The 12,896-nt window shown below is 33.6% G+C and overlaps 1 protein-coding gene across 1 annotated transcript in view; it reads right to left on the bottom strand.

The window, feature by feature from the left end:
* The window catches only part of Ptp36E (protein tyrosine phosphatase 36E), a 37,094-nt gene that overhangs the window by 10,141 nt on the left and 14,057 nt on the right, over positions 1-12,896 (bottom strand). Inside the window, exons 3-5 of the mRNA XM_017900350.1 lie at positions 6,903-6,990; positions 2,442-2,518; positions 1,254-1,388 (exon numbers count right to left, since the gene is read on the bottom strand). Coding sequence (XP_017755839.1) covers positions 1,254-1,388; positions 2,442-2,518; positions 6,903-6,990 — 300 coding nt within the window. The remainder of the gene's footprint in view (positions 1-1,253; positions 1,389-2,441; positions 2,519-6,902; positions 6,991-12,896) is intronic.

The raw sequence follows: 12,896 nt of genomic DNA, 5'->3' as shown, positions 1-12,896 counted from the left end.
GTGAGTCAGATTTTAATGGAGAAAGAAAATTGCCGAGGAGATTGACGTAAGTCGAGTATTCTGAGATTTATTTTGGGTTACAGATAGTTTTCTGGTGGAGTTATTCTTGGCGAGGAATTAAGGTTAAGATTTAATTGAGGTTGGAAGAATTGAAATTTCTTTTGTTTGCATAGGGTGTTTTGTGTAAATTGAATTGATGAGACAGGTCAATTTTGAATATTGGAATCCTTGGGGATGTTTGGTTGATTGCTCTGATTGTGTCTTTGGTTGTTGTGATGTGTATTGGAAAGTAGTGGGTGATATTAAGTGATGAGTTTTTGAATTACTTTAAGTTTGTTTACTGAGGATGTTTTGGATACTTGATGCAGTCTAGGTATCTTTGTTGGTAGGAGATATTAAAAATGTATGGATAGTACTAATCAATGAATTGTCTTTCTGAAAGGCTTCACATTATCTATTGGTACTTTTGGGATATTTAAGTGATAGGTACTATGTGTCTTTATTTATACAAAATATTGGAAACTAATAAGTGTCATTGGATGATAAATTGTTGTGAGATACTTCAACTCTTGGAGATTTAGTTGACAAGTTTTGTGCATTTGTGCTAGTAAAAGATATTAAAAATAAATAGGTGATACTAGCTGATGAATTGTGTTTCTAAAACACTTCCTTCAACCTAGTCTATTAATATATTTATTTATCTATTATATTAGTTTATCTATTTGTATAAAGTATTAAGAACTAATAGGTAGCATTAGTTGCAGACTGCCTTCCTAAATTACTTCAATTTTGTCCACTAATATTTTTGGTGACACTTGGTTGATGAACTCAATGCATCTCTGTTTCTCTAGATGATATGAAAAGATAGCAGATGACATAAACTGATGGAATAGTCTTCCATCTTCCAAGAACACTTTAATCTTCATCTATTCACATTTTTGAAGACACTGGACCTGATCTGTGCTATCTTTGTGTCTAGGTAATGGCACTATCATGTTTTACCTCTGGGTAATGGGTTTGGAAAGAAACACCAAGAGTAAGGTAAATCTTTGTTGATAGGACAAAAATGTTGAAACGCCTTCGTGGAACGATTTACGTTCCCAGGTTCCTGCCACCTTTATCGCGACCGTGATGTCCCAAATAGATATCAGTCCTTCACCCTGCGAGTCCAGGCGAATTACTACCGTCCAACCGTAGCTAACCAAACCCGGCCCCTCCAATTAAATAACAAAACGTTGAATTAGATCTCGTACCCTGATGAAATCGAAGGTTTTCGTCAGCATGACGATACAACAGGCCTTCTCCTGCCACACCATCCGCCAGAACTCTGTCACGGTGTTCTCCATGGGTCCCTGAGTCACGATGTAAGCGTTCGGTTTCAATATACTCTGAAACGTGAATATTTCATAATTTAATATTGCTAATTGAACAATCAAATTTAGGAAAACTGAGTAAGAAAAATGGATATCGTGTTAAATTAAAGACCAAAATTTTGACAAACTATTTTTGGTAAATCGTTAGATCGAGAATTATAATTTTGATGATCTATTTTGAGATAAATCGAGGATTTACGACTGATTTGTCAATCTACAGATACAGTTAATAATAATAAAAAGGAGTAAGAAATATGGTTAAATGTGAAAACGACGTTTATATTTAGTAATTAACATAAATCATTGAAAACAGTGTCTTTGTCACAGAAATATCACGATGCAACCCCTTCCAAGCAATCTATTTTGGGTAACGTACTTATGGATTATTCAAATTGGACGATTTCGTGCCCGAAGGCTGAGAAAAATAGGCAACCTTGATCTTGATCTTTAATATCGCGAGTCACGATGTCATAAAAGAAGAAATTTTTCATTTCATTTCCAAAAATTATTCCTAGAAAACCAACCTTTAAATACATTTACTCGTGTACTATAATATTTTCCAAATAAATTTATAACACTCAATAATTCACAATTTTTACACCAAATTGAAAAACAATTATCCGCCACTATCGAAATTAACTATAATTTCATTTTTGATACTCACAACAAAATTAAATTACGATCACAGACAATATTATCTGCAATATATAATAGTATTTTCTGACAGTATGTTCACAAAATTTCTAACAAAATTTAACAAAAGCTTAACAAGTTAAAATCTTCTACTCAAAATCACCATAATAACAATCGTCAAACTCTAATTTTCGGATCAAACAAAAACACTGTAATTAAGAATCGCGTAATTTCTCTATTCTCACTCGAAATTATGTAAACTCGTGATCATAGACAACTTAATCCGACATGATTATCCACGACAGAATTTTCGTGGAACTTGGCAGAAGTTTAATTAAAGTAAAGGTGGTTGAAGGGTTCCTTTTTTTGGAAGGGGTTTGTTCCAGGGTAAGAAAGTCATAGTAACAGCTATGGAACTTTGCACGTTCTACTTACATCTACATAAGAAGCGTTAATGTAATCGGAGTCGGGCTCGCCTTCGATAGGGTCCAAAACCACCCTGTTGTAGTCATCTGTGCTCGAAAAGGAAATTAATGAACGTTAGTACCGGCATCTCGTGCACATAATTAAATACGAAAATTAATTCCCGATACGAGTAACTTGTAAACGACCGCAGTGCTCGTATAAACACAGTTACTGAACATCGTTCACCCCTTTGTATTTTATACCCTGCACCCTTTGTGTAGTAAGAAACAGGTATCTTTCACGTCGACATGATATTTATTCAAGCAACGACAAAAAGCTGCCAGTTGCTTGATATATTAAGATCAGAGTAGACCCGAGCATGGAATTTGATTGATAAATACATTTTAACCGTGCAGTAAAATCGCGAACGAGTAAAATTAATAATTGAGGAAACAAAAGATAAAGAAATGATCGGTGCATCGATCACCCGTGTTTTAATTAAAACATTTCAATTCTTTTTCTACAGTTGCTCGTCGAATCGCTAAAAGCAGCACGAATTATAATTCATAGAATAATTATACATTTGCACTGAATTTCAGTCCGTTTCACAGCTGAAACGTGGAAATGATGGAATATTAAAATTCAATTTACATTCAACCTCCTCGGATATTAACCCTTTACACTCGAAGATTTTTTCCCCATAAGGAAACAGCAATTTGAAGCTTCCCTTGTATTTCTATAAATTCGGTGATACTTGTTGTGTTAAAATAAAAGAAGGAAATTATATGTCTGTGTTAGAAATTAATCTGTAGAATTATTATATTTCGCGTGTAGTTATTTTCATTATAGCAGTCGCCCCTTATTCGTTTTCACCAAAAGAAAATGGAATTAAGTGGAATTAAAACGAATTGCGACTGGGTGTCGTCTCTGGAATGTAAAGGGTTGATAATAAATTTTCCAAAGACCCTATTTTTAGTTAAGGATTAGGAGTAAGATAAAATCGAGGATAATTCCAGGACCACCAGGTGCCCTGATATTTATTAAGTTAAATAAAGGGCGGTTGGAAACCCTCCAGGGAGCATTTCGTTCGCACGGCAGTCGCCATTACTCTTTCATACCAAAGTACGTTTTTCTCGCACACATGCACCCGAGATAACACTTAAACCGCCCTTTTCCAAACAATCCACACCCCATTCAGCGACCCACAATACAGCAATTTACATTCAGTCCTGCACTATCGAGGTCCTCCGCTTCTAATTGCTCCATAACGTGTGACAATAACTCGCGACCCGCGTGAAAAATACGGGAAGGAGGGGATAAAATAAGGGGGAGGGGGACATTTGGAAAGCCGAAAATCGTGGAAACGGGAAAATAAAATAACTAGGTCTCGCTGCAAAGAAGATCCCCTGCCCCGTGAATCGTACAACCCTGCATTTACAGCAGAGTGCATCACCCCGTGATGCAAGAAATGTTCTTCCTTTCACACGATTCATCCCGAGATCCACTATGGAGTTTAAAAAAGGATTTGAGAAATAGTTCATCGATACAGGGGTTGATAAATTGATCGAGGGACATCGGAATTGTATAATAATTTCGGAGGTGAAATATTGTAACTCGTTTTTCATTTTATGGGGAGTTATGGATATCGGTAGTTCGAGATATTGTTATGGGGTGTTAAAAAATTTCAAAAATTTAAGGGTCGTAGTACTCGTGAAACGAGGGAGAAGATGTTTAAGTGAAATAGGCTCTGTTTAATAAAGGGGTTTAGTAAAATGTTGATTATTAAAATATAAATTTATGATTATTTATTAGTTGTTGATTTGATAATGAGTTTAATTACTCGCGAGTATTTGATATGTGAGATTCGTAGTGATATATTGAATTGATTGGATTAGGATCGAATAGAGGAATTAATTTAATTTCTCTCCACGAGTAATAAACTTTTAACACTACAATCATTGACTTGTATTACTTAAATATAATATAGTTGATAATAATAATTAAAGCGGTGTAATGAAAATAAACATATATATACATTTAGGTTTCTGATTTTGACAAAAGATACTGCAAAAATGAAATACCTTTGCATAAATCATTTTAACCCCTTTGGTATTATTTCTAGTATCATAATCTTCTTCAAGAATCCTATATATTATAAAAATATATATAATACAAAATAATAAAATAAGATGCAAATGACTGATGGGTTCCTACTTGAATAAAAATTAACATTTAATTTGGAAAAAAAAACTGCAAAAATAAAATATACCTGTACACGTTATTTTAACCCCATTGGTATTATTTCTAGTACCACAATCTTTCTTAAATACCCTACATATTATAAAGACCTAATAAAATATAATACAAACGATTGATACAAAAAGATGAAAAATAAAAAAGAAAATGAAATAAAATAAAATAAGATACCAATAAAAATTGATATTAATTATGACAAAAGAAATTGAAAAAATAAAATATATCTGTACAAGTCATTTTAACCCCTTTGGTATTATTTCTAGTATCATAACCTTCTTCAAGAATCCTATATATTCTAAAAATATATATAACACAAAATAATAAAATACAACATAAATGATTGATACAAGAAAAATGGCGAAGAAGAGTAAAAGAGGAGATGAAATAAGATAAAATAGGGTAAGAAAAGAAGTTTTCTAATTATCTCGTCGCGTGTGCCAACAACCAATACCCCCGAGCAAGACGAGAAAAAGCGCAAAGAGAGAGGCGGGAAGAGAGAACGGGTTCGTGTTGTTTAAACAAAAGCGAAACGGAAGCCAGTCGGTTTGCAGTTGATCCTACGGATTCTTGAAAAGCTCGTCAAATTGCTGTTGGAGCGAACATTTTCAGCCGGCAGAACGAGCTACCGTATCAATTTCCAGGAAATATTATTTCATCGTATCCCTGTATACCCGTTTGTACGTGTGCGCGCGCGCGCGCCACCGGAAGTTCGCGTCGCCCTCAACTGTTCTTGTTGCGAAGCACGCGTACGAAAGGCGCGAATATAACCGCGTTTCCTAATTAGACCCGCCGTGACCGGAATATTTTTTCATGCCGGCGAATAATTAAAAGCACCATCGGCCGTTGGTTCGCGTATGGCGCGCACGAGGGCGCTGTAATCAAAGGCCTTCCGCGATAAAAATGGCGACGCGAGAACGCTGAACAATCGCGTCGAGTGTTTTCGTACGGCTGAGAATTGAGTTGTTTGCGTTGGAATTAAGCGTCGGGTATTTGCGTGGATGTTGGTTGTGTCGAGTTGTTCGGCTCCTTGGAATTAAGTTTTTGAATAGAATGGCGCGCAGCAAGTAGAATATCTAGGTATTTCTGGGGAAATAGGGAATCGGACATCGACGGATCTTAGTTAAATTATTATTTCGCGAACTAGCTCATGTATAGGGAATTGAATGTTAAATAAAATACAATACACTGAATGGAATATTCAGGTTTTACTCGAAAAAAGTTTAGAGCTTTTCTTAGGGGAATTTTAGTATTAATAATGGAAGAGTTAAGTTACTGTTTAATTATTAATTTTACATTTAATTTAGATTTTTGGGTAGATATGAAACATTATCGTAATATTTTCGGTCACTTATCATAAAATCGGTATAAAATAAAATTAAACATTATCATAAAATCGGTCATTCGCCTTACAAAACAGGGAATAAAGTATCGAAATATTATCTGGAAAATAAATTCATGGTTACCGTGTCAGTTAAATTAGCTCTTTGACTATCCTCATTAACTAAAGTACGCTCTAGTGAGCGCTTTGATCAGCTCTTTTTTGAAAGCTGAGATCAGAACTAGCGCTAAAGGAGCTCAGCAATATAAAAGCTAATTCTTCGAATACTAATTAAAATAAAATACAGTTGTCAAAATATCTTTGGTAGTATCTTTGGAATAACGAATCGACAAACGAGGAAAATATAGGAGTATATTAAGTGTTAAGTTACCTTCGAAATAACAATGTCTTACGTGGTTAGTGTTACTCGTGTAGGAAAGAATGAAATTATCTCTGGAATAATAAATTAAGTGTTAAGTTACCTTTGAAATAGTGAATCGTGTCTTAAGTTATCCGTGTAGAAAATGTACAATTAAGTTATCTGTGCAGGATCAAATGAAATATTAAGTTTACTCACTCGTTATATTCCTATTCCGATATTATATTAAATATTATATTCCAATTTCCTTTTAATTCTTAAATCGAGATTTAGACAGAGACTCTACACAAAAAGATACTTCGTCTTTCTCCGAGCAAATTTATTCTAACTTACTCTCTAACTTACATACTCTTTAAATTTACTCTAACTTACTCTCAAAACAAAGGAAATTTTACAGAAGATCGTTGAAATTTATTATCTATTTACCACTAAAAGAGAATTATATCAGGATACTGACACGAGTATTACTACTTAAAAAACAGTATACTAAGACCGATTTAGTATCAACAATAGTCACGTTGAGTAAATTGCTACTTACAAGGAATACACCTCTGGTTCTGATTCTTCTCTTTGTTGGCCAGCTTCATGGCGTGTCTACAAGAGTGCGTCTCCACCTTCGTTGCCGTCTGTAAACAAATGAAATCGACTTTTAAAACGCGCATGACTCGAAGTTACTATAATTCATTCCCTCGAATTTCGTTTAAATCTTCTATCGACCGAGCCGTTGTTACCGGGTCGCTATGAATATCGCTTTTTAAATATTCGCTCGAATACTTGTAATATTTATCAATGGAAACCAACGGAACGCATTTATACACGGGAAACGTGATAATGACACGTAAGTGACACTGTTGGCAGTGGATAGAAAGTTTAAATTAAACTGCCTCGAATATTAATGAACCAGACGGAATTATTCGTGACACCGAGTTCGAATTTCATAAATTTCGTTTGTAATTCGCCGTGTGCACATACACACACACACACACACGTTAATCTCGAGTTATTTCTAGTTGCGCACGAATCCTCTAACACGCTTTGTTTCAATGGTTATTACTTCATTGTTGCACGACGTGTTGCAAAAATCTGGCCTAGTTGCGGAGATTGGTAATTGGCGATTTTAACATTTTTATATAGCACGTGTCGATTTATTTGTTATTTTTATCACACACGTTTCCCACAATTTTTACCTCATTGGTAGCGATCATTCTTTGCATATTTTTTACTTAATTTTTATTTTTGGGTATTTGTTTTTTATCCTAAATTCTTTTTTATGTCGTAACCTGCCTTGTTTCCCTTTTTATACTTTTTACTACTGTTACATTTTATTAATTATTCTTTCCATTTTTAATTTCCGAATTGTCCCATATTTTTTATTCTAAATTCCCATGTTTCTTATCCTAAATTCCTGTTTTTTAGTAACCTGCCTTGTTTCCCTTTTTCCACCTTTTACTACTGTTACATTTTATTAATTATTTTTTCGATGTTTAATTTCCGAGTTTTTCCATATTTTTGACTTTTTGGTTTTCCCTTCTTTCTTCTTTTAATTATTTTTATAAATAATCTCTGCCACTTTTTGTCATAGTGTTTTCTGCGTGTACTTTCTACATAAATCTTACTCCTATTTAATTGTATTTTTTAAATAATCTGCTCTTTTTCTCCACCTTCATTTGATAATTGAACCAACGAAGAATTCCTAACTCAGATTCCTACAACCATAATTCTACTCATACTGCTACGCACTGTATCCTATTAATCCGTATGCTCCAAAATTGTTTAAAATATTTAAACAGAGTCTTAATCATTATCATACTTTCATTTTCGAAGAACAGTAATTCAAAATACTCTCACAATTAACATCACGTAAAATTAACGAAGAACAGTGTCATCCATAGCGTCACAAAATGCTATTAGCCCTGATACCCGAAAAATCGACGAATCTTATTTCGTACAGAAAGATCATTCCATTATCGAAAGCAATTATTTCGACACTTGTACAGGGTGCAAAGCTTCTACCAAATTCCATCAATCGCTTCGATTTCCCTGCGATTTATCCCCTTTTTCCGCGAGATTTTTGTTTCCGCGGTACAATTCACTCTGGTCTAATGGGTTATTTTATTGGCCGTGCGAATTAAATTCATAGCGAGATTAAAACGGTCTCCATTTGCACGCGATGGTTCGTGCCAACGATGGAAAAAGCGACTCAAAAGCAAACTGTCCGCCGGTCGAACAGTCACCTTTCCGCCTCTCGAATCGCGTTCGATGGCCGTGCGCGAAAGAGCGCAAAAGAGCGCAAAAGAGCGCAAAAGAGTGCGAAAGAGCGCGAGTGGGCTGATAAACGTCGGGCCAATTACGCGTTGCGATCCGGCAATCGACGTGGTTGTATCGCAGTTCGCGCGCGTTAAACGGGACCATAAATTCGCGGTGATGGAAGGGTCACCGTGGCCCCAAACGGGTTTTTAGCCTTCGTTCATCCCGATAATTCTCCTCGAGCGCGGCGCTGATAAGGAAACTCTGGCAAACGCGGCGAAATATCGTTTCCCCTGTCGCTGACCAAAATTGAATCCGGTTCATTCGACCAGCGGAAAATGGGTCGTCGTGATATTTACCGGTCTTGGAGATGGGCTAATTGCGGATGATCGTCGATGGTGAGGCCACTATGGCCGAATGGCCGTTTTCGATACTGAACCAGTGATTTTCCAGCGAGTGGTTAAGCGTGCGGTGCGTTGATATAGTGCAATTGTCTTGTTTGGAAAATTGTAATTGTAGTTTGTAAACAATAGCGCGAGTTTTGTTATTTGGGAATTACTTTCTTTGCTATTCTTAATGGAAGGTAATTTTTGTGTAACGTGAATCGGGGTAGCGTGATTTTTCTTATCAAGAGATTAGGGTTGCGAAATTTTTGGTGTCTGAAAATTAGTGCGGTGTAAATTTTATTATATATAAATTTGCACAGTGCTAATTTTTATTATCGGAAAATTAGCGTAGTGTAATTTTTATTTACCAAGAATGTTGTTGTTTACTATTATTCGTATAGTAATTATTGTTATCCAAAAATTAGCGTGGTATAATTTCGGTTGTCTAAAAATTATGGCAGTGTAATTTTTAGCATCTATAGATTTGCACAGTGCCATTTTTGCCATTGGAAAATTAGCGTAGTGTAATTTTTATTAACTAAGAATGATATTGTTTATTATTACCCGTATAGTAATTATTGTTATCCAAAAATTAGTGCGGTATAATTTCTGTTGTCTAAAAAATAGGGTAGTGTAATTTTTAGCAACCATAAATTTACACAGTGCCATTTTTTCCATCGAAAAATTAGTATAGTGTAATTTTTATTACCTACAAATGATGTTGTTTACTACGATTAGTATAGTAATTTTTATACAACATAAATTAGTGCAATGTAATTTTTGTTATTTAAAAACGAGTGTAGTGTGATTTTTGTTACCTAAAAAGTATTTTTTTTATAACTGACGCAATTAGGATTTTTTTGGGTAACTGGTTGATTTCTAATAAGTAATTTGACTGCAATATGGCACCAAACTTGTACCAATTTGGCACCAAATCTCTGATAGACTTGGCTAGAAAGCCATGTCCATCTGTATCCCCACTATGCATTGATTTTGGTATCAAATTTTGAACTCGATATTTTGACATCAAATTTGCAGTTCGTAATTGAAACTTATAGCAAAATTTCTAATTAGCTGCGAATCGAGATTCTTAATTAAACTACAAAATTCCAATTACGATCATGTATCATATTAATGGTACTTTATTTACTTGCCTAAATGATTAATGATCGTTTCGTTCCAATTACCACTCGAATTTTTGATAATCAAATAGCAATAATGATACCTGGACTCTTCCCTGTTCATACACTAATTTGCGGTTTCAGTGTAAATTTTCGTATGAGAGCATCGTGTATGCATAGCTAATTAATTCGTCCAACAAACTGCTATTTAATATTACATTAATTCCGAGTTCCATCGTGGCATATAATTTCTCTCTACCAAAATACAAATTTTTTAACTTTTTAATTGAAACATGTTTAAGAGCATAGATATTCAAATGAAAAATTTTGAGAAACAAGTAAAAATGTAGATACTTCGTTAAATCCCTATCTAATATCTTATTAATTCATATAAATTCTCTTTATAAAAATAAAAATTTCTTACATACTTTTGATTCAATATACATTTAAGTGAAAAGAAAAATTGAAATAAAAATTAAAATAAAAAGAAAAAATTAACAAATAAACAAGAATACACGTAATTTCTTAAACTATCATTTGATAATATATTAATTCAATCCTACATCAAAGAATTAATAATTTTTCTGTATGAGAATTGAAATTCTTTAAACAATCTTTGAGTCGATACACATTTAAGGAAAGGTATATTCGATTGGAAAATTTGGAAAAATATGGAAGAAAGCTTGGTTATTTTCTCGTAATTTCAAGCATCATATTCTTTCCACCTCGTCTTTATTGTTTGGACGCTAAGCACGATATCAAATTAAGCGCAACTCCATTTCCGTCCCTAACTTTACTTCCAATATCATAGTGTCGTAAATTGCATTAGTAGGTGGTCCAGGTCATAAAGCTACAAAAGATACCTCCGAGTTTGCCATCCTGTTACGGCAACTTCAGTTTAGAATCTCTTTATCCCTTAAGTACAGAATTAACGAAATCCTTATTGCTACTTACAAGGAGAGTGCAAGTCCTTTGGGTCACCGATTTTGGCGACACTTTGCAGATTTGTTGAAATCGTCATGCACTTTAAAAAAATATATCATTATAGTGGAAATTACTCAATAGTTTTTGAGATATTTATGATTAAAGTTCTATTACTCCACCAATTATACATTTATTTTTAACACTTTACAAGAGGAGTCGTGGCTTAACGGCGACAGTCGATAATTGTTATGATGGATGACCAGGGTTCGATTCCGGTTTATGATTAATATTTTTTTTCAATCTATTTTTTATTTTGTATTCATTTTTCGTATATGAAAACATTGTAAATAAAATTCCTTAAAAAAAAAAATTATTTTTTACCCTTTCTTATGTTAATATATATTTATTACTTAATAATAAGAATATTATGCAAGAGAAACACTTTTTTATAGTAATCTTATTTACTAGTAACTAATTATTAAATTAAACATTGTATAAGAATGTTGCTTATAATTTCAACTTTGCTATGTAGCTATAAATGTTCATGAATTAATAATAAAAACTTGGCAATTTATTAACTTTCTACTGTCGAATTGATATCTAGTATCCAGTTCGAATAAAAATTTTACCGCCTGCGATCAGCGCCACCTATGATTTTGGAATAGTTTCTCAAATAGTTTACTATCTCTGGTTACGTACACCTAATATATTTTAATTTATTTTAATAAATAAAATCATAAAATTTTCTACATTCTTTAATAAATTCAGCAGAAACAGCGGTTTTAATTAGACAATCAGCATTCATTTCTTTACCTGGCAGACAGAAAAATATACAAAGAAAAATATACAAAGGTACGCCTTTACAACGCAATTATAAAAGTTCATAAATTAATCACAAAAATTAAGTGATTTGTTAATTTTTCTCCAAGTGAACCGGAGAGGGCATAGGAAATGAGAAAAAATTGCAAACAAACGCCGGAAACATTGTTGTGTTCATGCATATTGTGCCTGCATCACGCAAAAGAATGTAAGTCTTTGTAATTAAATAGTGCAAATTATGAGCCATTGTTTTTTCACCTTTTATTAGTGATAGCAGAGCTTGGTTATGAAAAGGGAATATTTTATTGAAATAAACCAGCACGTGCAACAGTAGAAAAATATTGGATTCATGGAATATCACAAACATAGAGCCATTAGATGCCAAGAATTATATTTTATAGCAAGAAAAAATTGAAACAGCAATACAAATATGTAAATTATATGTTTATTGGCTTCTAGGTCGGCTGACCATATGACATACAAGATATAAATCTTGATGGTCAAATGAAGATTCATTAAATGGAGGTGGCTTAGACAGACAAAAAGGAATGAAATTAATTTAGATGATGGCCTCTTATAACAACTAAATATAGAGAATACACTGAGATTGAGAGGTATGCTCTATTCCTGATCTAAATAAATACTAATATCAGTGGTCAAAGTCAATGATCATCGTCAATGTGTTAAATTTCAGAATGATGGAGCTGAGGTACATAAAGAAATGAGAGAGGCCTGAATGAGAGCAAAGAGAAGAGGAAATACATAATATTTTGCATCAAGAAACAGAAAAGAGGCAGCATATGTATCAAGGGAGAAGGATAATAGGTAATAGTTATACAAGTTAAAGATAAACTGAATATAGAGTGTAAATGTTGTATTAAGGCACAAATGTATAGAAATATCTATAGGAATTTGGAAACTGTGAAAGCAGAAGGAATAATAGGGCTGTGGCACATGGAATTAATTGGGCCAATAAAGACAATGTTAAAAGGAGGTAAAAGGTACGTCTTTCCTGCTGATGATTATTAGAAAAAA

This window comes from Eufriesea mexicana, unplaced genomic scaffold (assembly GCF_001483705.2).
Source record: "Eufriesea mexicana isolate 0111107269 unplaced genomic scaffold, ASM148370v2 scaffold1140, whole genome shotgun sequence".
Lineage (NCBI taxonomy): Eukaryota > Metazoa > Arthropoda > Insecta > Hymenoptera > Apidae > Eufriesea > Eufriesea mexicana.
Note: the sequence above shows the minus strand (reverse complement) of the source record. Positions and strands in the feature narration are given on the sequence as shown.